This window comes from Halichondria panicea, chromosome 9 (genome assembly GCF_963675165.1).
Source record: "Halichondria panicea chromosome 9, odHalPani1.1, whole genome shotgun sequence".
Taxonomy (NCBI): domain Eukaryota; kingdom Metazoa; phylum Porifera; class Demospongiae; order Suberitida; family Halichondriidae; genus Halichondria; species Halichondria panicea.
This window is the reverse complement of record NC_087385.1, coordinates 4,406,801-4,431,470: the sequence shown is the minus strand read 5'-3', so window position 1 is coordinate 4,431,470 and position 24,670 is coordinate 4,406,801. Positions and strand designations below refer to the sequence as shown.

General features: G+C 44.6%; 3 protein-coding genes across 3 annotated transcripts; 1 reads left to right on the top strand and 2 right to left on the bottom strand.

Annotated features, from left to right (window-relative positions):
* Positions 1 to 779: 779 nt before the first annotated feature.
* On the bottom strand, positions 780 to 16,751 carry LOC135341158 (huntingtin-like). The gene is made up of 59 exons (XM_064537653.1): positions 16,655 to 16,751; positions 16,459 to 16,570; positions 16,314 to 16,397; positions 16,150 to 16,264; positions 15,985 to 16,044; positions 15,633 to 15,851; positions 15,327 to 15,468; positions 15,072 to 15,187; positions 14,818 to 14,958; positions 14,697 to 14,768; positions 14,348 to 14,584; positions 14,061 to 14,228; positions 13,756 to 13,951; positions 13,412 to 13,592; positions 12,834 to 13,064; positions 12,598 to 12,773; positions 12,269 to 12,468; positions 11,860 to 11,975; positions 11,719 to 11,800; positions 11,562 to 11,642; positions 11,394 to 11,498; positions 11,222 to 11,322; positions 11,057 to 11,164; positions 10,939 to 10,993; positions 10,736 to 10,867; positions 10,467 to 10,637; positions 10,216 to 10,349; positions 9,967 to 10,075; positions 9,730 to 9,861; positions 9,428 to 9,564; positions 7,727 to 7,886; positions 7,548 to 7,623; positions 7,340 to 7,491; positions 7,006 to 7,202; positions 6,666 to 6,880; positions 6,238 to 6,307; positions 6,065 to 6,176; positions 5,768 to 5,899; positions 5,449 to 5,586; positions 5,050 to 5,277; positions 4,906 to 4,993; positions 4,792 to 4,854; positions 4,460 to 4,680; positions 4,237 to 4,399; positions 4,033 to 4,153; positions 3,715 to 3,959; positions 3,315 to 3,469; positions 3,027 to 3,152; positions 2,794 to 2,868; positions 2,624 to 2,739; positions 2,496 to 2,570; positions 2,261 to 2,431; positions 2,134 to 2,201; positions 1,972 to 2,068; positions 1,681 to 1,843; positions 1,440 to 1,522; positions 1,216 to 1,293; positions 1,050 to 1,137; positions 780 to 979 (listed from the first exon to the last, which is right to left on the bottom strand). Exons 2-59 carry the CDS (start codon positions 16,560 to 16,562, stop codon positions 881 to 883), a joined length of 7,680 nt encoding a protein of 2,559 aa, XP_064393723.1. The 5' UTR covers positions 16,563 to 16,570; positions 16,655 to 16,751; the 3' UTR covers positions 780 to 880.
* Positions 16,752 to 16,804: 53 nt separating this feature from the next.
* LOC135341290 (MRG/MORF4L-binding protein-like) lies at positions 16,805 to 17,618 on the top strand. The gene is made up of 4 exons (XM_064537808.1): positions 16,805 to 16,960; positions 17,014 to 17,135; positions 17,194 to 17,293; positions 17,422 to 17,618. The coding sequence occupies exons 1-4, from the start codon at positions 16,870 to 16,872 to the stop codon at positions 17,535 to 17,537; spliced, it is 429 nt and encodes a 142-aa protein (XP_064393878.1). The 5' UTR covers positions 16,805 to 16,869; the 3' UTR covers positions 17,538 to 17,618.
* Positions 17,619 to 17,777: 159 nt separating this feature from the next.
* LOC135341269 (disks large 1 tumor suppressor protein-like) lies at positions 17,778 to 24,648 on the bottom strand. The gene is made up of 22 exons (XM_064537780.1): positions 24,466 to 24,648; positions 24,096 to 24,227; positions 23,726 to 23,874; positions 23,229 to 23,255; positions 22,880 to 22,906; positions 22,554 to 22,595; positions 22,327 to 22,457; positions 22,019 to 22,121; positions 21,874 to 21,946; positions 21,717 to 21,788; positions 21,490 to 21,626; positions 21,080 to 21,208; positions 20,616 to 20,792; positions 20,294 to 20,502; positions 19,588 to 19,764; positions 19,368 to 19,452; positions 19,126 to 19,285; positions 18,854 to 18,955; positions 18,558 to 18,730; positions 18,343 to 18,452; positions 18,157 to 18,248; positions 17,778 to 18,089 (listed from the first exon to the last, which is right to left on the bottom strand). Exons 1-22 carry the CDS (start codon positions 24,482 to 24,484, stop codon positions 17,983 to 17,985), a joined length of 2,433 nt encoding a protein of 810 aa, XP_064393850.1. The 5' UTR covers positions 24,485 to 24,648; the 3' UTR covers positions 17,778 to 17,982.
* Positions 24,649 to 24,670: the final 22 nt, after the last annotated feature.

Sequence of the window (24,670 nt, the reverse complement as noted above, 5' to 3'; positions counted from 1 at the left end):
AGTAGTGTTGGCATGCTTGCAAAGAGGTAGCTAGTGAGGGTAGAGTTCAAGCTTTTGATTCGAGTCATCCAGCTTCTTGTCATCTGTGCATAGCAACCTGCAAAGCTGACTGTTACTCCATGTTTGTCTTCTCGTTTCAACTGGAGAAGCTGAAAGTTTATAGTGTTACTGTCTATCGTATACTTGTGCAGTAGTTTAACTTTCGGATTTGAGACTCGTACTGTCTGAAAGCTCTGAAGTAACTCTCTATAATCACCACACTTTTCAAGCATCGAAGAGAACTTGAAAAATATCCCACTAGGGGTTTGTTGTTGCAAATCAAACATGTCCATTTGCCAGCCCAAGTTCTTCAATGTTTGCACATACTCTCCATACCACAACTCAACATCATTTCTGCTGTGCTTGGAGTCTGCAACCACTTGTGCATAGAGGGTGGAATGAAGCACATCCAATCTTCTTTGAGTGCTCAAGTCTTTGCCAAGCCTCTCTAGGCTGCCTGCAACAACATAATGACCAGCCCCAGTAGAGACCACTGCAGGGTGTGTGTCCATTGAGCCTTACTTTGCTTGCTGCTAAAGGGGCCGGCTACTTTATCTAGTATAGTAGTCTACTGTTAATTGTTGTCTCCAAGCACTTGGATTCTGCCCCACCCCAATGTTTTGACCTCAGTCGGAGACTAACCACAACTCATGAATAATTACATAATGAAGGGGTTGAGTGCTGCAGTATTAGTTCTAAGTGACGTGACACTGATCTGATCTTGTTGTAACTGCATGATGTTTGCAAACAGTAATTACTCATGGTGCACTATCATTTCGTAATGGGACTTACTCTTTACATCACTGTTTACAAAACACACACCTATTATTTAAAGTCAACATCAACTCTGTTCACAAAAGTCGGCTATTCGTCTTAAAGTTAAGTCTTTTGAGGTTTTTAGCTTTGATAAGAACTGCTCTTGCTGACTGTCCTTAGTGCACTGTACAGAAAACACACACGTAAATTAAAACAATAATACATGTACATGCATGCATATAATATGTACTTACTTGAGAGTAAAAAGTTCGAGCCACTAGACACAGAAGGCCCATTGCTTCAATCTTGGGAAGTTTTGTCCAATGACACAGGAATTTGCTCCTAAGATAGTCAAGGAATGATGTTCTGTTATAGAGTAGCTATATACAATGCGTCCTGTAATGATAGATGGTAGGATACAATGAGAGGATGTACTCGTTGGTACATGTTGATGCTAGGAGACAGGTGATACTCCAAACAGCTTTGCCTTCAGGCTCTCTGTAGGTGTGCAAAGACAGTACCAAGACAACAGTGAAAACATGATGGTGTAAGGGGGGGGGTTGCTGCTATCAAAGACAGTACCAAGACAACAGTGAAAACATGATGGTGTAAGGGGGGGTTGCTGCTATCAACTGTACACTTACTGTTGTACGAAACTCTCCAGTGACAGCAAGACCCAATCAATCAGTAGCGGTTGTTCACCACGTTTCATTAACAGTAGGAATGTCTGGGAAAACAAGAAACATTACATACCATAGACATCAACATGGTACATACCCTGAGTGGGTTCACAAAAAGGGCTTTCAATTAAGCCTCATTTATCTAGTCTACCGTTTTTGAAAGTTAATGCCCCTCAAGCTAGTCGCTTTTCCTAGGAATGTATACCTTGTTCAACACAGCCGCCGCCAGCTCTGGTCTTGTCTGGTGAGGGCTCACAAAGTCAGTGACCACAGTTTGTAGCACCTCCATTACCGGGAGAAAGTCCACTATAAGGTCAGGCAGGATGTCCACCAGGAAATGGATGTCGGGGTAAGGACCATGGCGCAGTCTGTAGGGGGGAGTCAATAACATCAGATGTGGTTTAAAAAGTAACACCAACATCTCAATTAGCAAACGCAAGAGCGAGTTGCAACAAATGCAGAGTCCAAGTGGTGTTGTGTTTCTCTATACATGTACCTTTCCATGAAGTTATTAATCTGCTCCCTAGCTTGAAGGGTGGTCTCCACTTCTCGTGGCGCTGTCTGAGGGACACTGGCAACATTCGCAGCCTCACCTATTAAAGGTCAGCTGGTAAATACCCCACAATATAGCGGACAGGTACAAAGCAACAGTACATACCTGTATACATGCATGTGATAAGTAGAGCCAGAGCAGAGAGGGACTTGGCTTGCTCGGACTTCACAAATCTGCAGAGCACACGACGCTATAAACAGTCAGAGCCACACATGCACACAGCTGGTCATACCTGTTAGCTGCCAGTATTGCCACGGACCGCCTGTCCTCTGCTGAGAGAGAGAAGTTAAGCACGAGCAGCTCCAGTCCGAGTGTGATACAGTGAAAGAGGAAGGAGGAGGAGTTAGAATGATGGAGGATCATTGACACTTGCTCTAGGATGCCACTTGTGAAGGACTGGTCTCTGTAGGGAATCGGTTGCTATGTATGACCAACAAAGACAATCCAAATGTTGTGATATGGCTTACTTTATGTGATTGGTGTGTTTCAGTACCAAGGTTACGGCAAGTGACCAGGTTGCCGACAACAAACGATCAGTGTACCTGTAACGTGGCAACATAAACATGACATACAATCAGCACAGGCCTACATGTACCTTTGAAAGCTCAGCAAGCATCCTGAGATAAACTTGGTGACTGCAGGACACACGAGAGCTATTAGAGCACTGTTTGGATCCTCAGTCACATAGAGCAGTCCATGTACACAAGCACTCTGTGGGAAAGGATATTAATTTAAAAGCAGACATGTGGGTTCATAGAGGAGTACCTGTACTATTGCTGGAGACTCTAGTACTAAAGACTTCTCTACAATTTTGGCGATCTTCTCACACTCAGGTCCACCCTGGAATTGTTGGGAGCACAGCTTAACAACAACAACAACATAGAAAACTTTGCAGAAAACTTTGCATGCCAGCATTGCTAACAACACTGTCAACTCAGATTGTACACAACATGCACTATGTGTGAGATGGCATACAGTAATGTGTACAAAGCACTGACCAGTTTCAGGATGGCCGTCGCCTTGAGTATGCCGAGGACGATGAGAGAGATAGAGGTCATGTCCTCGTGAGGGTGGCACTCGTACATGTCCAGCAGTGTCCCTAGCATCCACTCCACCTGGGAGGACTGGGGGGGGGGAGGTGATGATGTAATGGTCACTGACAATAATTGGAGAGATGGAAACAGATAATCTTTATACGGGAGTATTTTTTAAAACATCAACTACAAGGGTGTAACAAGTGTAGACAAATGCTTTTAAAATATTTCAAAAGGGCAGATTTGACTCACCACAGCAAAGAGGTCTGAGAGCATGATAATAGACTGTAGGGTGTACTGTAGCTGTAGTGTGTGGATGGGGTTGGCCAGCCAGTGGGTGTACAGTTCTATCACTGAGATGATGCAAGACTTGATGTCCACCTCCACAGAGTCAGACTGAAAGACATCTAATAAAGTTGTAAACAAGTATTAAACTGCAGATACCAACGATTATGACAACTACACACTTTGTCAAATTCAGGCCTGAATCCTTTATAATTATTTGTACTGTAGTAGATGGGGAAATTGGTCAATTTGGACCACTACAAATGTTGTGCAATAAACACATTTTCTGATTGTGAGCTTTCAGAAAATCGATCAAATCATCTAAACTGAAAGTGCATTACGTACTGAATTCATTCAATGTGCTCACTGTTTGTTCCAACCTCGATGAGCATAACCGGCCAGAGTGAGGTGAGGGAGAGTTGACCAACACCCAGCTCCGTGCTGCATGCCTCCCTCTCTATGTTGTGACTGTACAGGGCGGGGTAGTGCAGGGACGCAAACTGACGTTGAACTGGACTCTGATAGTAGTCAAAGAGACTGGAGCGGCGACCACACCCCAATAGTAGCTTCTGTTCGAGAACTTTCCTCGCGAGGGACAGTCTCCGGCCAGGTCTGTACATATCAACAATGGTAGAGGTCAATAAAAGGCCAAGGAACCACCCCAAACCAATTCAAAACTACTTACCTGGTGCCGAGGAAGAGTAGGTCGATATTGCGAGGGGTATGCATGGGGACGGAGGAGGTGGGGTCACCAAGGTTAGGCCGCAACAGGGTGCTCAATAACAATGAGGTCACCGCCTGAACACCTGCAAGCAATACATTTAATTTGGGATGGCACTATAATAATTATATATTTACAATTTAAAGTTTATAGACATAATTATTTGACCTGCACAGACGTTGAGTGTGTAGGCGTGGTACTCCTCAGGGAATTCCCCCTCTTGCGGTGGGGGCTGGTTGACCACACCCAGCAGTTGCATCCACCTCTCCTCAAATTGCAGTCGATTCAACCAACCAGCAAAGTTGCAACGCTGCATGAACTGTACCAAGATCTGTACAAAGGGAAAATATAAACTTCTACACAAAAAGCTATGTTCATGTACAGTCCCCACCTCACTCTCCATGAGTGCCTGGTCTAGCATCTTGACGCTGATCTTTTCGTCTCCCTTGAGAGCAGCTGGTGTCATGGCGGCCTCGTGGAAGAGCGGGAGACGACAGAGGGCTAGGGTGAGGTGTCTCAGACTGTCCCCCAGGCTATGAGTGGCCAGCTCAGTCTCTGTCTCCAGGAGAATTGTCAACATGGACACCAGCTGTCCTCTGGAGAATTCCACTTCTGTAGGACACACAGTAAGCTCATTGCACAAAATAATTGTACGTAAACAATGTACAATGTAAGTTGAACATGTTGTTTGCATACAAGTGGAAATCACGTTATAATCCTAACCTGATATTGTGTTATCTTTCTCACCAGACAATTCTTCCACTTTAGATTTCAGAACTGGATATGCTATAGAGAGAACACAATTTGACATTACCTCTCTAACAGTCGAGTGCATACCTTGAGCAAACACTCTCGCTAAGTCCGACACAACTTGACATATCCAATTTTCTGACAGAGCACTGTGAGCGTTTGGAATCTGCAACATCTGCGTAGGAATAAACAAATATCTCTCATATCCAATGAAAATTAACGATATCTTACCAAGGCACAGTAGTCCAGTGCTGAGCCCAGAGCCAGCAGATTGGTACCACTGGCAGCTAGGGAGAGAGCAGATAAACTGGAGTCCTGTAAGGCTGAGAAAGTGTCCTCATCGATCGTGAGCTCAGGTGTGATTTGATGTCTAGCAGCTAACAGTCTCACAGTTGGGGGTACTAGAACTGGGTCCAAACAATTGGCCTTAAGGGCACTCAGGACACGCTTCACACTGACCTGAGGTGCCCGGGGCACAGAGTATATGTGAAGGTGATATACAACAGTGTAATGTTTCTAGCATATAGATTTATGCTTTGAATACGATCCTAATATAATATATCAACACTGAGTATGTACACACCAACTGTATACAACACAGCACATGTCAGCACTTTATATACAATGTACCTGTAACAGAGGTTGCACACGGTCAGTTTGTGGACTGACTGGGGCCAGCTCCATTTGCATTGACTCTTCAAATGCCACCAAGCTGTCTTTGTTCAGGCTCAGGAACACACCATGAATTATACAGCCCTCCAACAAACCCTGCAGCAACAGGGAGGGGGATAGTTTTGATTAATTATACATAATTATAATTATAATTGTACTAAGCGTATAAATAAATTATTCTCTCCAACACTACCCCAAATATAAATTCCTTACTGCTTACACATACGTACAGCCCTATACATTCGTACTTGGTACATCACACAAAGTACGTATGTACCAGAGGAAAGTCAGGATCCTCAATGATGTTGGTGACATCATCCACATTCAGAGGGCTAAGCAGTGCAGCACACACGTCACCACTCACACCTGGCACTCGGCAGAACCCCTTTACCTTCTCAATATACCATTCCTGCAGGGCAAAGGTCAAATAACACCGACAGCAGACATGGAAATAGTAGTACAGTGCACATGTATGAGTGACCCCGTAAAATGCAATGCTTATTATGGAACAAAAAGTCAATTTAATTGAGCAAAATCGTAAATTTGATGCATCATCACCTACATGTACATGTACCTTGTTGATATCCTTCATATCCAGGTTGGGTGGTATGGGCAGTGATGGTGTGTCAGCCTCCTGTGTCTGGTCAGTGGAGAGTGCATTTAGTTTAGCCAGCAAATCACCGCATCTGTGTGGAGATGGACACATGAAGCTAAGGGTGACAAGGAGGTAGAGAGATCAAAGCTCACATTTCTCGGTTAGACGATAGCTCAGCAATGGCTGCCCTCACGTCCTCCACTGCCAGTTCCAGTGCACCACCTGGAGAACAGCGAGTAGTTGGTGATTGAATTATCTAAAACACGTATGCACCTACACAAGCAGTCTTGGCTGCCTACAACATGTTGCATACACATGCACATATCGTATAGCGGGAAATTTTCGTGGGTGCAAATTTGGCTCCAGAGCCCTCAGCAGAAATTTTTGTGGGTTCTAATATTTGCGTTTCAATGCCAGAAAACCACACCCACCAATAGCTTTGCATGTGAAATACTGGTGCGTGGGAGTTTATCCCGTTTGTAATGTTCGCATTAGCTGCTCTGCCCTTGAAAAACACGAAATTTTGCACCTCACGAAAATTTCCAGCTATACGGGCAGTAATGGATGGATACAGACTTACTATTGAGCATCTCGATCGCCACTTTCTCTGCTGCTCTTCTCAGTGAGGTGGTGGTGGTTGGTATGACAACAGAGCAAAGGTAATTGAACGTGTCCAGACAGGGAATGGACGAGACCAGTCGCACCACATTCACACAGTTCTGTATGCCACTAATGTCAGTGCTCTTGATGAGTCGCACCAAGCACTCCTGCACCTCTGCCTCCTCCTGTGCAAACCTGTACAGCCACAACCATGTGCAATATAGAGTTAACTGTACTAGCTGTCATGTAATAAAGAAGAGAGTTAGAAGTCTATAATAATTGCTTAGCACTCAAGGGAAGTCAAGGGGGACTGTACTCACTTGATGAATTTCCTTACTCCTGGTTTTTGACAGTGATGTAAGAGGGCAGGGGACTTGGCTAGAGCAGCACAGACCTGGGGGTCAGAGGTCAGCTGACCCTCTGTCCAGTGCTTGTTGAGGAGCAACAATGTGGTGTGTTGGAGAAGATGCCTCGAGCTAACCCCAGTGCTCTCCTTGCCAACCAGGAATTCTAACAGCTGGGGGGGGGGGGGGTTGTGAATAATAATCAATCCAGCTACATACATGTACATGAATGTTACACCTGTTATATTTGTTCAGTATAGGCATTGGATTGATGACACATTGAGAGCCAGAACTGCATGCATATACGTACCAGTGGAGCTTTGATGCCGTGAGTAACCATAGTGAAGTTGATATAGGAGAGTGTGAGGAGGGGGTAGGGTGTGGCCAGGTCAGACACTGCCCTCTCAAGCATACCAGGAACCGGCAAACTCTCAAACGCACCACGCACAGATGGAAAGGAACCTGTATCATCATTACTGTGTACACAACTAACAGTGTATGCATGCACACATACGTACCCGTGACTAGCTTTTGTAGCAGGAGCAGCAAGTTCACTGTCAGGAAAGACAGTAAGCTGTGGTCCTCTGCTGATTTCTGTCAATACAATGTAGCAATCAATGTAAAATGATATGCAAATCAAGTGTGTATTATCATAATTATTACACTGTAGTACTACAGTATACCGTAGACTACCCACTTGTGATAGTAGTTGGTTGAGGGCACTGGTAGCTAGAGTGAGAGCTCCCTGTAGGAACACTGCCAGCTTGTGGGACGGCTCATGTGACACCTCTTCTCCATCCTCCACCTCCACACTTGCCAGACTGGTGCTCAATGAGGGAACATGGAAGCTCAAAGGACTGTAGGGGGTAAGAGTAGCAGTGCAAATATGGGGGGGGGGATAGGGACTTTGATGGATGGATGGAACTCGCCCCCTTCAGTTATATGTGGGTGGGTTATTTTCTAGGGTATCACTTTTTATCAGAAACTAGAAAATCCACACTCAACTACAGTTTAGGTCAGACTCCACACTTAAAACTGTCGTCGTTGGTCGTGGAGAAATAATTTGTAAGACCTACAGCTACCATTGTGTTTGTGATAATGAATTGCTATTATTCAGTTCGACCCAGTAAGAGATAGGGGTTTAACTACGGTCGCAAGAGTGTTGCAATAACTAGAGTGTCATATCCGATGCGCGGATATTATTTACATTTTGGCAGTAGTACCAGGTCTAAGCTGGCGTCACGTGTCCCGTGGACTCTGTCGCCCTAGAGGTCGAGAGTCACGTGACTGTGGTTAAGTTTTGGGGGAGTAAGTGTTTGGGGGGGCCCTCATTCAGCCCCCTCCCGGTAATTACATCGTCAGATGGAAATAGGTGATAGGTGGTAACCGACTGGGGGGTGGGAGGCTCGAAAATTGAGCAGCCAGTAGATCAGTTTTGTAAGCAGCTGTACTTGCACGTGTAGGCTACGCATGCACGGTAGCGTAGCACAAAGGGGCATGCCCGTATGTCTGTGTACCCCTTACCTAAAGGTAAGGCGATTCCCTCATTAACTACGTTTAACTACCTTAAACTACATTCTATCAGACCAGTGCTAGTGGTGAATAATTAGTAGGAAAGAAGTACAACCCTGAAACCCGACCTGGTGGTTTAGGCAGGCAATGAATCTAAATGTACTGGTTTAATACGCCATCGCCAGAGGAGGTCTACACGATCACGTGATCCAGTTCTTAAATACATTTTTGCTAATTTTCTCCATATACGATTATTGATAACTGCTTATTAGAATGCAAGTTATACTACAAAACTTGGAGACTATATAACCATTCATTGGCTCTAGATCCATATAATCGATGGGTATCGGAGGAACTTACTTTTGTCACCATGTTCACAACAAAAATTTTAAACCTTCTTGTGTACAGTACTTATACAGTGTAGTACTGACAAGAGAGGGCCTCACCTAATAGTCTGTAGTATCTAGGACTGACAAGAGAGGGCCTCACCTAATAGTCTGTAGTATCTAGGACTGAGAGGGCCTCACCTAATAGTCTGTAGTATCTAGGACTGACAAGAGAGGGCCTCACCTAATAGTCTGTAGTATCTAGGACTGACAAGAGAGGGCCTCACCTAATAGTCTGTAGTATCTAGGACTGACAAGAGAGGGCCTCACCTAATAGTCTGTATCTAGGACTGACAAGAGAGGGCCTCACCTAATAGTCTGTATCTAGGACTGACAAGAGAGGGCCTCACCTAATAGTATGTAGTATCTAGGACTGACAAGAGAGGGCCTCACCTAATAGTCTGTATCTAGGACTGAGAGGGCCTCACCTAATAGTCTGTATCTAGGACTGAGAGGGCCTCACCTAATAGTCTGTATATCTAGGACTGAGAGGGCCTCACCTAATAGTCTGAAGGACTAGTTTCTCGTGACACGAGGAGACCATCAGCTCCAACACAGTGCACACACCTCCCAGCCAACGAACCAGACTCGTGACACAAGTCAGCCCCCTCGGCTTGAGAATAGCAGTGAACAGAGCCTGTCAGAGAATGAGCAAATTCATAAATTCTTTTACAGACAGAAATTTATTAGAGATCAGAGTCAAGTCATGCAGGGACAGTATATAGAGCTTAAAATGATAATGTTGGTAATAGCATTGCTAAATATAAAAACTAATTGCTGTTGTGTACTTTGACCTGGCCACCTGAATGCTGATGACGGATGGGTCCATTGCTGTGAGGAGTTGGTACAAAGACACAAGAGAGCCGCTACTGTTCAGAGTCACTCGCAGCTTCCCGATTTGTGGCAAGAGGGCGGCAAATATCTGTCTGGAGGCCTATACAGTGGAAACGGGGGAACAAAAAAATGAACATTAGGAGGATATCTAGAGCAGGGTAGTCAGGGAACATTGTTAGGGTGGTTTTAGAATTGAACAGCTGACCTGCTCCCATTTTAGTTTCTTCTTCCTGTAGCAGTCGAGGACGTGAGTGAGGAGAGATACCACTTTGGAGTGCTCCACAAGACGCAGCAACATGCTCATCACAACCTCCCTGAAAGAAACAATGAGATAGATATTATTGGAGTTAAGCAAACCTCTACGCTATAAGCTCAGGTCAGGAAATGCCTTTACAGTAGTGTGTGTAGCGTGCCTATAAGTCAGGAAATGCCTCAGTATGTGCAGCATGCCTACCTCTGTATCTCCAGCTCAGTGCTCTCTCTAGCAGGACGCACAAACAGGTTGAGCACTAGCGGCTGCAGTGCTGGAATGGCAAAGGTGAGAACATTGTGACCAGACGCCATCACTCCGTCACACTTCTGCATCACCTGAAGAGAAAGATGAAGTGCAAAGTTGCTCAATATATAATTATACATAGACCAGTAAGATATCCAAATAAGGGGTGTGGCACTATTAAGTTACCCCCCCCACACACACACACACACCTCTGGTATGGACATGAGCTTTGAGTTGTCGTAGGCGAGTAGCACGAGGAACTGGAAGAGATGTGGGACTATCGTTTCCCCGCCCTTGACCACACCCATCTCCATCAGACTGATGAGCTTGAGCACTGAGTCCAGGAAGGCGTGGTTGCAGTCAAGCAGGTCATAGCGAACCTGCACACAGGGTACACACATATACGACTGTAGCACATAACAATATGGAGTTTTCACTGTGGAGATTCGGGGACACAATAACAGAAATGTGTACTCACTTTAAGGTTAAGCAGCTGCACGAGTAGGAAGAGCACCCTCTGCTGCAGTACATTGGAGCTGGTAGAGGAGAACCGGGCCAGAGAGTGCACCACGAGAGGCTCAAAGTAGCCAATAAAGTCCTTGATCGCAGACTGAACAAGTTAGAGACAAGGATAAAACAGTTACTGCATGCACATTTCCCACTAGTACAGCACACACTTACCACAGAATTGACTGGTTTCCCTAGCAACGCTTTTTTCCCCAAAAGCAAGCCAGGTCTGCGGTGAAAAAAGTTTGGTTGAACAAAGTGTTATTACACACTAATAATTTATAGCACTCACAATTTCTTCTTGTCTCTCTCACCGTCTGACTGCACCCCGTGTAGCCAGGGGAAGAGCTGGTCCAGGGGCTCGGTAACTGTCACACCGTACACCGACTTTGCAGAGGACCTGAGCAGCAAAAAGGCTAGCTGGTAGTGTCAACAATATAGAGGTATGGCAACTCACCCTTTAAGAGTGACTAGGTTGTAGGGGAGAGAGGATATGTAGGGGGAATGGAGATGAGTGTGTTGGGCCGCTATGTTCAGGCCAAACAGGGCATTCAGAAACTGGTGGTGGGGTGGGGTACCATAAGTTAGGCAGTTAGATTATACATATAGATAAGGTCATAGAGACACACCTGCTGTACGCAGAGCAGACCACCAGCCGGGTCCACTTTGACTGTGTACGATATGTAACCAAGGATCTCTTCAACATGCTTCCCAACATCTTCAGTGGTAGCCATCTGATAGGTACATGTACAGGTACAGTTGCAATTATGCAATCAGCAATACACATAGTCACATACCTCCAGCAGAGCAGCCAAACTGTTGTGACAATTCTGAAGAAGTTTTGAGAATTTGTCTGTTCCCACCAAACCCAGCGACAGCTACACACACACACACACACACACACATATATACATACAGAGGGTAACTCATGCAGGCAAGTACACCAGCTGCTACCTTATAGTTGCTGTACGCAGACTTGCAGGCATCATACAGCCTCATAAACTGAGGTAGAGTGGCAAACTGGCCCAGACCATCCCTGCACATACGTTAGAGTCAGGCTGGGAGCTACACAACCAGACTACTGGGGATAGGTACCTTGGTGCCAGAGGAGGTTTCTGAAACAGATCTAATGATTGTGATTTGGGCTTGCTGGGAGATGGAGAATCACTGACAAGTGGTTTCTTGGGAGACAGAAGAGGTTTGGTAAGTTTCTGTGGCAAACACAAGATAATCAAGTACAGTGTTGATATAGTTCTTCCATGCTCTTCCTGAACACAGCAAATGATAAAAGAAGAGATACTGTATTTAGCAAGCATCAAATATAATTATGTGAACTTTGCAAGCGTTGATCACTTAGCAAAACGGCAAAACATAATCCTTGCCAGAACGCAATAGTTAGATCAAAGTTTCTGCTGATTTTGCTTGTTTGCAAAGGTTTTTACCCACAAAATATTACGGTACATATAATACATTTACATGTACTCTGTTCAGCTAGCACACTGACCTTCTCCCTGATCTCTGGTTCTCTCTCTTCTATGACATGCACAAACACAGAGAGGAGCTTGACCACATGCCCCAGTAGTTGCGTTGCCTGGGCAATGGGGGAGCCGGCACTGGACTTGTCCCTTGTTGGCGAGGAGGGTAGGTGAGAGAGGGCACAGGAGAGGAACACTGATGTCGTCACTTCTAACAAATCCCCGTGAGCTGCAGGGACAGAGGAAACTTAGTTATCTGTGTGTAGCACCAAGCACACACTAACAGTAGCTAGTGTGCAACTGGACAATGACGTATATACTTACAGCTAGGCAGTACCAGGCAGTGATATGATCTCACCTTGAACCCCCCAGGCTATTTTGGAGGCCCTAAGTAGTTGCAGGAGAGTGTCTAGAAGGGTACAAGGTGTTGTGGTGCAACCCCACTCGTCCGGTAGCGAGGGAGGAGGGAAACTCTCACACAGACTGTGCAGCGCTTCAAGACAGCCCAGTTGTAGGGAGGCATCAATTGAAGAGCTGCAATTAAAACATGAAATGTTTGATTGTGTTCTAGCGTTTTTAACATTATTCTCTCACCTGATCTTGCCCACTAGGAACCAGATGAGGTGCTCTAGTCCGAGGGGTGGTTTGGGGGAGTGCTTCTCCATGGTGTCCCCGATGCTGGCTAGTGACAGCTGTCGTACCGAGGAGTGAAGGTGGAGGAAGAGAGATGAGGAATGGTATTTGGCCAGGGAGAGCACTCGGTCCTGTCTCGGGTCCAGGTTAGGGGCCAGCTGAACCAAACACTGACACGCTGCAGCACGCACTCTGATGATATATATGGAGAGATACATGTCATTCCACAAAATACTCACACAACTATGAGCAGTATATACAGAGAGTTGAACTGTTACAATGTACAACAAGCCATTGTAAATTATCGAGCCTTTACAGCAAAGACTTGTAAAATGACAAGCTTCAGTTGGTGGTATCAAAAGTCTATTGAACAACATTTCTAGTACGTTACACCAGTCCAGTCCTGATCTTTTATAAGTCAATAACTCAAACACAGAATCAGCTTGTTTCAAACATAATTATACCACCTCAGAGTACATATGCAAATAGACAAGCGAATGCCATTCAGTATGATACACATGTAATACATGTACATGTACCTGTGGTCGACATCTCCCAACAGTTTGAAGATGACCTCGCTGAGGACCACCTCTGGCAGCTGTGAGTCCAGTACGGCCAGGGAGGTGAAGTCCAGACAACCCAGCGTCTGGAGCAGCTCCACCTTGGTCAACCAGTAGGAGCTTTCCCGAAATGGCAGCAACTTGTGTAAGATCTCTATCACTGGATAGGGGGCGAGTAATTAGAGTACAATCAAAACTGTACCAATTTGGGTATGTGCAAGTATAGTCAATAGCCAACTATATGTTTCTCAAGCTAGTTTGTTTGACATCAGCAAAATTTGTAATACACTATTTTAGAATCAGTTTGTGTCAGACAGGTGTACCTATCTCGGGCTGTGTTGAAGACACGAGGAATGGTAGACAGAGCTGCAGGGCCTCACACACAGCCTTGAGTACGACTGACGTGTCATCATCCAACATGGTGACCAAGAGCTCACAGCAAGTCTTCACCAGAGGGGGGCACTGGGACATATCTCCATGGTAACGCCGCAGCTGAGCTGATATCACCGTCGCCAAGAGCTGCATGAGATCAGAGCATGAAAACCTTGGTAGCATGTATCACTATTCTCTATGTGGATTCAGCAAGTCCTTTCAGCCTTAGTGTTTCTATGCAACACAGTCTACTTACCTTGACAGCTCTGTTCCTGAGTTTGGGGTCCCCCGCGGTAGTGAAGGGAATGAGAAGATCGAGGGAGAGAAGGACTGAGGGTGCCAGGTCCACAGCAGCTGTAATGCACGCCAGGCCCAGACTCTGGGCACTCACTCGTCCATTCTTCAGCACGGTGTCCACCAAGTACTGTAGATAAATAAATTAATGCCACTAGCAAGGACACAAAAATAACATATTTACACTTGACTGACATAATTAAGTTACATGTAGTTGCAACAAGCCTAAATGTGTGCAGTCTCCCTGACCTGAATGAGACTCTGTAATACGACCTCTGACCCCTCTTTGACCGCTAGACAAGAAGTCACCACCACCTTGACCACACCCACAATAGGAGTGGTTTCATTCTCAGAGGAGGGGGAATGCACCACCACATTGGAGAGCCCTGTGGACGGCATCCCAGTGTTGCTGGACTCCTCAGGGTAACTCAGAGTGATGTCTTCTCTTTCAAAATAGCTGTCACACATAGTCTCTAGTACCTGAGACTGGGAGGGAGGGAGAGACTTGGCTAGTGCATAATTACAGTAAAGGCAGCCTAATATAGAAAGTCTAGCTCCTATATGTAAATTTAAAGTAGGTGGAGATGTGGTGACTCACATCTCCAAGTGAGTGAGTGTCAGTTGGAGTGCCACAGCTGGATGAGTCATCGACCCAGTAGTCCACAGCCACCTAGGCACCAAGGTATGGAGAACAGGTTGAGGTACTGGTAATGAGGTACCTGTGCGTTTGACTGGGATGTGGTGAGCCAGACGGTGAAAGTTGGTGTGGCTGATAGGAGGAGCTGATGTAGAGACTCCAGAGCTGATATGATGGTGTTGGGCTCACGGTACAGCAAGCAACTCACCAGGAAACAGTATGCCTGTGGAATGTGCCGAGTGGGTATTGAATTAAGTGACATAAAATACAATGTAATAATTACTAGTGCAGTATACATTCATTAGTACCAGTTTAGCAAGTGGTTACAAAATTCACCTGTTTCAGAGTGTCCAGTGGAGGTGTGATGGTGGTCATGTTGGTGAACAGCTGTTGTAGAACAAGCAACACTCCCTGTGCTATCTCACTCTTGGCTCGATGATGACAGCCTAAATCTGTAGCAATTACAAATAATTACAGTAAGGTTAAGGCTGTCCTGCTAAGAAACAGAGCTCAGGCTAGGCATATGTAATGTACAATTGAATCTAAGATGAATACAACAGCTATGGCCTAACGTTAGACCCATACACTCACCGAGAAGTTTATTGATGAGCCACTCTGCCTGTGTGTCAGGTGCCTTGCAGTTGAGCACAATGGCCACGAGGGCAGAGGAGGCCATCCTCCGATAGGTGGGGGCACCAGTGGGCAGTCGGTTCACCAGACCAGTCATCAGAAACTGAAGAGAGAGCGTAGGCTTTCAAGGACATACATAAATATTATACAGTACAATAGCCATGAACACAGGTTACCCTTTCACTACAGTATGAGCCACACTAATATGGTAAGTTGGAGGCGGTATTTGAGGCCTCAGCTACAGACTGTAGGTCACAATACACCCACCTGCAAGTTGGTTGTTGATAAGAAGGGGGTCATGGTGGGCAGTATCTTGGCCAGTGCTCCCTGCAGTGCCTCATGGAGACCCTCCTCCTTCCTGTTGGTGAGTCGCACCACGATGGGTAGGAGACCTTGAGCGTAGCTGCTCGCCTTAGCCGGGCGTGTGAGGGGGAACAAGTCAGCAAAACAGTCCAGGGCCACACACAGAGAGCGAGACGTCCCATTCTGTGGCAGGGGTTGGGATAACAGGTGAGTACATACATGTACAGTACAAGAAGTGGATAAGGGACGGATTCAATGAAAAGGAAATTTTATGTCTGACGCTCAGTGACATGTTGAATTGCCAATCTGTACTCACCTTCTTCAATTCGTGGAACAAGTCTTGCTGAATGCGAGACAGATGGGAGAACATTAGAACCTACATGTTAAAAGTAATTATCAGTAAACAGTGAATTGGTAAGAATAACTGTGTCGTTTCCCTTTCATAACAATCCAACAACATAACAATTCATTTTTGTCGTACTTTTATAAGTTTCTTGAGATTTTCTGAAGCGGCCAATCGAATATGCTGATCAGAGCTGGAGCAGGCATGCACCAGTAGCTCCACAGTTTGTGAGAGCAGCTGCCCAGAGTTTGGTCTACAAGATAACACTATGAACACACATAGTCTACTCAGCCATGACTCACTTCTGAGCAGCAACGCAGACAGACTCTGATAAATCAACGAAAGATGCACATATTTCTCGACTCGACATGACGCTGGACTTGTGGCTACGTACATGGAGACAATCACATAGTGCATGCAATGTAGCTTCAGCGATCATGCCCTCACCTTGATGAGTCTGAAATATCAAAGAGATGCTTCTTGAGGTTGGAGAGGACCTTCAGTCCATGGCCTCCACTACCTGGATGGTCTAACTTGCCCTCCATGCTCATAGGCTATTCTGAACAGCATAAGAAAGAGATGCATGGTTATAGCTACATATCTAGGGCTCTGTTAGCCTTGTTGCAAGAGTACACACACTTACCAGGCACAGGATCAGGACAATCTGACACAGCTAGCTAGCTAGCTCATGTAGCTTGATCTTGGTAGTGGCCACGCCCATCTACATAAGCCCGGGGAGTGTCCGCCCACATCAAAGCCAAAGATCAAAGGTCATTTAGTGGGCTTTATTTAGAACATAGTATTACACCCTACAACACAAAAAGCCTGTATATTTAATAGGTACGTGTACGTGTGTGGATGGCTCAGCCTGAGACTGCTGCAGATGTTAAATGGACTCCAGAGCTGGAGGTAGCCCTCTTTCACTCAATGCATGGACTCAAGCCTGTCGGTAAACTACTCTAAGCTATTAATATAGCTATGGATTTACATGTATTTCTGCAGGACTAAACAAAAATTTCCATATGGTGTGCATTCAACATAAGTTGCAACAATCAGCAGGACTGTTCTTAACGACAAGACAGATTTGGCAGCACCTGAGGACATTGTACGATCTAGAGTCACTAGTAAGCCAATCACCATACACACGCACACACACTCGTTAATCATATACATTTTGTGTAGGAGAATTTAGAGATGTTTCCATTTCCGAATGAAGAGACAGACTTTAATTTACCTGCTCACATGGTTGATGACATAAGAGTGTACCTGAAAGAGGCTGAGGGTAAGCTTTGTAATGGTTTTTGTTTTTCTTTGTTGTTTTTATACCAGCAGAGACACTGTGCTCTATTATCTATGCTGCCAGTAACTGTTATGAACATGCAATAATTGTTCTTTCCCCTCCCTCTGCAGGTGTTGAAGAGGAGGTAGGTGGGACCAAGAAGAGTAGGTGCCTCCAGTCCAGTAGTCTGTCCCCAGCCAGCTCGCCAATCACAGGAAGATCTGGCAGCAAAAGAAGAAAGAACTAGCTCTCCATTAATTTTCTTTATGCATTCACACATTTTTCCATTCATTCACATTATAAATTGATTGTTGGCGATCACTGTAAATGAGGTGCCAGTTGTTCAGGCTTGGGTATTTTTCTCCGTTCTATTTTCTATTTGTGGGCCAAAGAAAAATCGTAATATATAAATGTTTTGTGGTGCCCTTATTATGTTTTTACGGTACGTACTGCTCCTTTTTAATTACATATACACGACAAAGTATAATTATATTAAATTAATGTTAATTAAGTTGGAAGGTTGGTACAAAGTCATAGAACAGTGCAATGAACTAAAAATCTGCACACAACAATAAGATCAATAATTATCATCTAATAAAGCTGTTTTAAAACGTTTTACACTTGTCAGCACCTAAACAAAAATAAGTACAATTTGTACAGTTTGTATGTACACTGTATGTTTTATTAGATCACTAAATGTTCTCTGATGAGGGCACCCAGATAAAGCTGCCCGACTGCTCATGGATCACATTCTTCACCTTGGTGTATATGTCCTCTACAGAGTCGCCCTCCACCACAGCTGCAGGGGAGGCGCATTGTCACAACAATTCAATACGTATGTACAATGAAAATATGGTTGAACGTACCAGTGAAGAACTCGGCAAACTCCTGCTCGATTCTGCCTCCCTTCTCGAGTATTTGTCTACAAATGTCCACACTATTCTTGGACTGTGCATTCCTGTAGGTACAACATGTTCTCAACACTTGACCTCAGGCTGTTAACGCATGTACTATAACTGGTGCTCTCTGTTTCCTACTAGCTCAACACTTACTGTATGACGTCAACAGAGGCTGGTCTGATACAGATGGCAATGGGGTGAAGGTCAGCCATTTGGAGACGTCTGATAGCATACCCACTCACGCCCAGAATACAGTGCTTCCCCTACACAAAGCAAAAAACACCATAATCAGTAAATAAGCCATTCACTAAATACAAGATCTAGAACAGGACATTATTGTATAGCTGATATAGACCACAAAGGCTCACCTGATTGGCCACCTCCTGCACAGCCTTGATACTGGTGCCGTACAGATTGTCCTTGTAGCGACCAGCCTCTATGAATAGGTGAGCCTGAATGTCCCTCTCCATGTTCTCCACACTGGACACAAAGTGGTAGTCCCGTGCATCCACCTCTCCTTCGCGAGGGGAGCGAGTGGTGTCTAAACAAGAGAACAAAGCGTGGGCATAAACACTGTGTTAGATACTACCATACTGGGAGAACGGCACCACGTGTATGTATACATTTAGTTACATGTAGAGTATGTATTATTGTGTTAACGTACGAGGGACACATCCGGCAAATTTGTCAGGGAATTCTTGCACAAGCATATCGTTAATGTCCTCCTTGAGTGGTCCCAGGATGATCACTGGGCGAGCATACCCTCCTGGAATGGGCAATATTTGTAACGCTCAGTTAATGGGTACAGATTCAAAAAGACTTGTACTAGCTGTAACAGTGAACTTTTGGAGAATAAAAATCACAGTACTCCTCACTCAATACAGACAGTTTCACATCTCTGCTACATGTTGTACTGTAGCAGTACCATGCACTCACTGGGCTCTAGCTTGACAGGCTCGTATGTGGCAATGTGCTCCTCTGACTTGGAGTCATCCAGGTCAGTGGAGGGGGTAGCTCCAACTTTCTTGATGAAGGGCAGTTTCCTAGACAGCTTGAAGCTGGCACGAGCTCCACGCTTCTCATTGGTAGATAGTTTCTAATGGAGAGACACAAACCAGAAGCTAAAATAACACACTTGTAGCTGTTGTGGTATTGAGCATTTCATAATAGTTACTTACCCTTTCTTTCTTGTCGTCAGTAGATAATGTGTCGTTTCGGTTGAACTTCACGCTCCTTTGATTAGACTTGGTACGTCGCTCAATCCTACAATGAGGCACAACAAGCATTCACACATACATGTACACACAAACACATTTGGTTGGGTGGCTTGTAGTTGTACAAACACTGAGATCATATCCAAAAACACACACATCAACTTTATTCCATACTTATACTCACCTCTTTCTTCCTGGGATAATGCCTGAGGGCCCATCATCGCCATGGTTACCTACGAGAGCAGCCTGCCACCACTCATCATCACTTCCATTCAGGACGTGTAGGATGTCTCCATGCTTAAATGAGAGGCCTTGCGAGGGACGATCATCATCCTTGTTGCTGTCATAGTCAAACAGGGCCCTACATGCACACAAACCGTTTAACAACACAGCTAGTACATACTTTTCCCAGAAATAGAGGGTGTAGAGCGTTCCTTATATGGATATCTAATGTTTACACATTGTGGTGTCATATACACATTGTGGTAAAATGCCAAGTCTGATTGGAAAGCAACAGTCAAAAACAAAATGGCTTTTTACTTGTGAAAAAATATCAAGGCATTATTTGGGATATAAGATGGAGAATAGTGCATCAGACAGAGCTGCTTGGACTATCTTATCAAAGTGTTGCTGAGAATCTTCAAGTTGATCCATCAACTGTTGTAGAAGAGTGCCATGCTGCTTAGATCTACAACTTTATGGTTGACCACAGATAACCATATAAGGAACGCTCAACACAAAACGCTTTTTGTGGATATTGCAAAGATTCTGCAAAACCCTGTAAAGTTGGCACTGACTGTATACGTTGAATACAAGCTACTACGTAACAAAGACCATTTCATGAGTGCTCCAATAACACCTTTTTAACAGAAAGACACTATACACAGTACCTGACATAGAGCTGTTTTACAAGTGCAGGGCCGTCCGATGGCTGCGGTGATACTCCGCTCTCGTTAGCCTGAACCTGCTGTAGACGAGCCTGAAACTCTTTATACTCCTCAGACTTGTGTTCTACCACCAGTGTGACAGTGGTGCCTGAGTTCTTTAGAGCTGTGGCTGCTTCCTCGTGGGTACAGTCATGCATGTCGTCTCCATTCACCTGAACCAACGACACAATATGGTATTACCAATGTATGTGTATAATTATGAGGGCTCAACAAGAAACAAGACAGGACAAAGCAGTGTCATTAGGCTGACAAGTACCCCACTAACCTGAACAATAAGGTCTCCGGCCTGTAGCTGTCCACTCCTATCAGCAATGGAGTCGGAGGAAATGTGGGAGATGAATACACCAGTGTCACCCTCCCCTCCAATGATGTTAAACCCCAGTCCAACCCCTTCGGCTCTTGTCAACACCACAGTGCGCTGAGTCTTACCACCCTCAACCCCCTGGGAATAATTTAGCAATAATGTGAAATACACCCAGTGAGCTGTATCATGCTTCTGAGGTAATGACATAACACCTCTAAGTTAATAATATATATACAACATGTATGTTTTCCCTGGCTAATTAATAGCCTTCCTGATACGAACACTGAAGGAAGTGATACTTCAATAATATACAACATGTATGTTTTCCCTGGCTAATTAAGCCACAGCAAAATAGCCTTCCTGATACGAAAACTGAAGGAAGTGATACTGCACAATTGAAGATTGAAGCTACATGTAGTACTGACCTCTTCCCCTGGTTCAGTTGTGCTGGAGATGGCATTTTTCTCAATGGTGAGCAACACCTTCACTTGAGTGGCCTTGAGCACAGCCACAGCTTCGTCGTGGGTTACATCAACCATTGTATTGCCATTCACCTGGAGGGGGAGGGGTACTACTAAGCTCTGTACAAATGTACGAGGCTGTAAAACTAGCAAGTAGATAAAACAGAGGTCAACTGTTTAGCTGTTTACAGTGCTTAATATGTGCTTTAAGCTTCCAAAAAGCATTCAACATGTTAACCAATACAATCGTGTAGTAACCAATACATCATACATCTACCATGATTAAACACCTCAATACATAGGAGAGATCGAGTTATGGAAATAGCACAGAATCTTACATCACGACAAAGTACACTACATACAGCTATACCCACCTTGATGATCCTGTCCCCAATCTCAAGAGTACCGTCTTGCTCAGCTGCACCTCCCTCGATAATCTTGGTCACAAATATGCCATCATCCTCGAGCACATGCTGGTTGCCACGACCACCCGCAATACTGAAACCCAGCCCTAGGAAAAGTGAGCACAGCAATAGTCATACATGTACGTGGTACAGCTAAACTATAACTATGTGGCAAAAACTATACAACAGAGTAGTACCTTTCATGTTTTTGATGAGGATGATATCCACCACCCTAGTGGCAGGAGATACAGATCGATGCTCTATATTCACTGCACAGGCACAATCAATGTATAACTATAGCATAGTGTACATTGTAAAGTCATAATGAAACAATTGCTAGGGGTCCTTCCTTACCTCGGTACCGTCTGTCCAGAGTACCAGTGTCAGAGGCTGGTGTCCATACACGGCCTTGCTTTCGACGAACTTTCTATAATTGGAATTATTATTATTAATAACATTCTATCTGTGGTGTGCTATCACATAACATAATCAATCGTACCAGGTTGACAAATTTCCCCGAGTCCTTGAGTGTCTGAACAGCAAACATGTGTGATACTGCCTTCAGAGATGTTCCGTTGACTGACACTATCTGATCGCCAAGCCTACCAGAGGGACAATACTGATAATGTACATGTATCTACATGCATAGGACTAGGACACCATGTCAAGAAGAAACTAGATCCGCAAAGAGTGATTTTCAATGTATGGGACAGTACCAGATCTTAGGGGCTATCCATTTCATTTCATAAAAACACAAGGAAGGAAGTTTGGCCTAAACCCAACTACAACTACAGTACTTGTACTCACTGTAGTCGACCGTCAGTTTCTGCTGGAGTTCCTGGGATGAGCTTAGTGATGAAGATACCAGGGTTCCCATCGTCCACATGAGGGTTGTCCATGCCACCAGCAATGCTCACTCCTAGACCACCAGCCTCAGTCTATACAACAGAACACACAAAGATATAAATATAGTTGGTAACTGCTTTACAGCTATACATATAATTATCATGGTCAGATGTGTTTATAAAACTTGCCCTCTGAATGTCAATATCCTCGTAGATCCAGTCATCATCATCCTATAGAGGTGCAAGAAGTGTATGTGTGTACAGCAGTGATGATGACATTTCCTTGAATCGAGGCATGAATTTCATTAGACGCATTTCAATGAAAACCAAGTGACAACAGTACACCAAAACAAGCCCCAGCCAACTTTTAAGTTTAGTCTATAAAATACTAGTTACTATACACAACACGGAGACATGCAGTAACAAAGGCTTGCTTGTTTGAAGGGTGTAAGGGTACAACACACAGCTTAAGAGATGGGTGGAGTGTACACACAGACGTGTTGTGTTGAACTCACATCAAATGTAGTCGGCTCAACCTCAACCTAATGATAAGAAAAACAAGCAAAGTGAGTAAGTCACATGGAACTCACAAGACATAACTATATTCATTGACAAGAATTAGTACGATATAGGAGTATGCTTGCCTCGTGTACAACTAGTCATAACAAGTGTATCCAAGTACAACCTTATATCATTAGCACCAAATACCAAATACAGTACTGGAAGAATGCACAGCAGGAAAATTGAGAAGGGATAAAATTAACGGAACGGCACAACTATTAAAAAACTATGATTATAGAGACTGTTCTGCTGATGAGATTTCTAACTGAGTGGGGCTGACACACGACATTAATCTTCATTCACCTTTCCAAAGTCCGACATGTCTTTCGACTAGAGGGAGGCAAAGAGAAACACAGTCAAACAACAATTAAGTCAGATTGTAGTATTTAGTACGTGTTTGCACTTAGCCAGCCTAGTTAGCACTGTTGGCTAGCTGAAAGGTGACCAGAAATCACTGTATAAGACTTGCGAATGCGACACAGGAAAGGCACGGTAGAGTTTCTGGCCACCGGAAACTATAAACAACAAACCTTACAAATATCATAATTATGAGCATAATTATAACCATCTATGTAGCAACAATCATACATCACTAACATCAATGTACATGTACAGCACAATAAGCACAAGTATGCACTGGTAATTGTGATACCGGCAACAGCCTACATTGTAGACTATGTAGTATTTGTGTATCACATTACAAAGTTGCTTAACTAGTGGTCAACATGGAAGCACCCACACAGTATATATGGTCGTGGTGAAAAACATGGGGAATTCACACTGTAATTAATACCACATACCAGGGATTGCCTGGCCTGATCCTGCACCTCCGCTGGCACAGGGGCTCCATGGCCCTCCCAACGCTCGGCTAGTTGGTTCGCTTCCGATGTCTTTACATCCACAGTTTTGGTACGGTCCTCCAGAGTGTATGTGTAGAACTCGTGAATGTCTGCAAAATGTCACATGTTGATAAACAGTTGAGGTGCATAGTGCAAACTGGTGAGGTTAAGGTCAACAGACAAACTGGTATTCATGACCTAGTGAAGGAGCTAAGGGAAATCATAGTCGTAACACGCCCTCAAAGCACCCCACATATTCGTATAGACAACAGCTGCACACATTCTAGCCGTGTACATGCAATATTAGGTGTGTAAATGGGGTGTCGTTCACCTAGCAAGGCCTGAAAAAGCCTCGATCTGATGGCTACGATTGCTTTCTCTAGAGCTTCCCTCAATTGCTTGTTCTCACTGCCTTCCAATCTGCGACGATACTCGTCCAGCAGTTGGAGAGCGCGATGTGCATCTGTAGTATTAGGAGACAACAATGATTATCATGTTAAGTACGTAGCTAGCTAGAGACTGTGTACATTGTGCATTTAATCAACCTCTAGCTGCTATTATAGTTTGCAAGCACTAGCTGCTATGAATAAACGGCAATGCTTTTTTTAAACCATACATACAAGATCAAACTGAGAACAATCCAGCTAGCTAGCTAGTTGGCCATGCATATGCGCATGGAAAGTACGTAGCTAGCTACATACCCTGCTTTTTGACGGGCATGGTTTGATGTCACACACAGACACAGCACTTAGCCCTAGTGCCTCAACGACTGGTAGCCTCTGTACAACTTGACTAGACTCGACTATAGCCAAGTGATAATAAGATATTCACGCCTTTCTCTTTGGAAACGGGGTCAAACCTGGGACTTACGGTACTGTACTGCAACAGATAACATCGAGTCACGCC

Coding starts and splice junctions, on each gene's coding strand:
- LOC135341290 (XM_064537808.1), top strand. CDS start 16,870: ATGGCTCAGCCTGAGACTGCTGCAGATGTTAAATGGACTCCAGAGCTG. Junction 17,136..17,193: donor TGTACGATCTAGAGTCACTA/GTAAGCCAATCA, acceptor CATTTTGTGTAG/GAGAATTTAGAGATGTTTCC. Junction 17,294..17,421: donor GTACCTGAAAGAGGCTGAGG/GTAAGCTTTGTA, acceptor CTCCCTCTGCAG/GTGTTGAAGAGGAGGTAGGT.
- LOC135341158 (XM_064537653.1), bottom strand. CDS start 16,562: ATGAGCATGGAGGGCAAGTTAGACCATCCAGGTAGTGGAGGCCATGGA. Junction 6,308..6,665: donor GGCGATCGAGATGCTCAATA/GTAAGTCTGTAT, acceptor GCTGTTCTCCAG/GTGGTGCACTGGAACTGGCA. Junction 4,681..4,791: donor GAAAGATAACACAATATCAG/GTTAGGATTATA, acceptor TGTGTCCTACAG/AAGTGGAATTCTCCAGAGGA.
- LOC135341269 (XM_064537780.1), bottom strand. Junction 22,907..23,228: donor ACATGTCGGACTTTGGAAAG/GTGAATGAAGAT, acceptor TCTTATCATTAG/GTTGAGGTTGAGCCGACTAC. Junction 18,956..19,125: donor GCCTGTCAAGCTAGAGCCCA/GTGAGTGCATGG, acceptor TGCCCATTCCAG/GAGGGTATGCTCGCCCAGTG.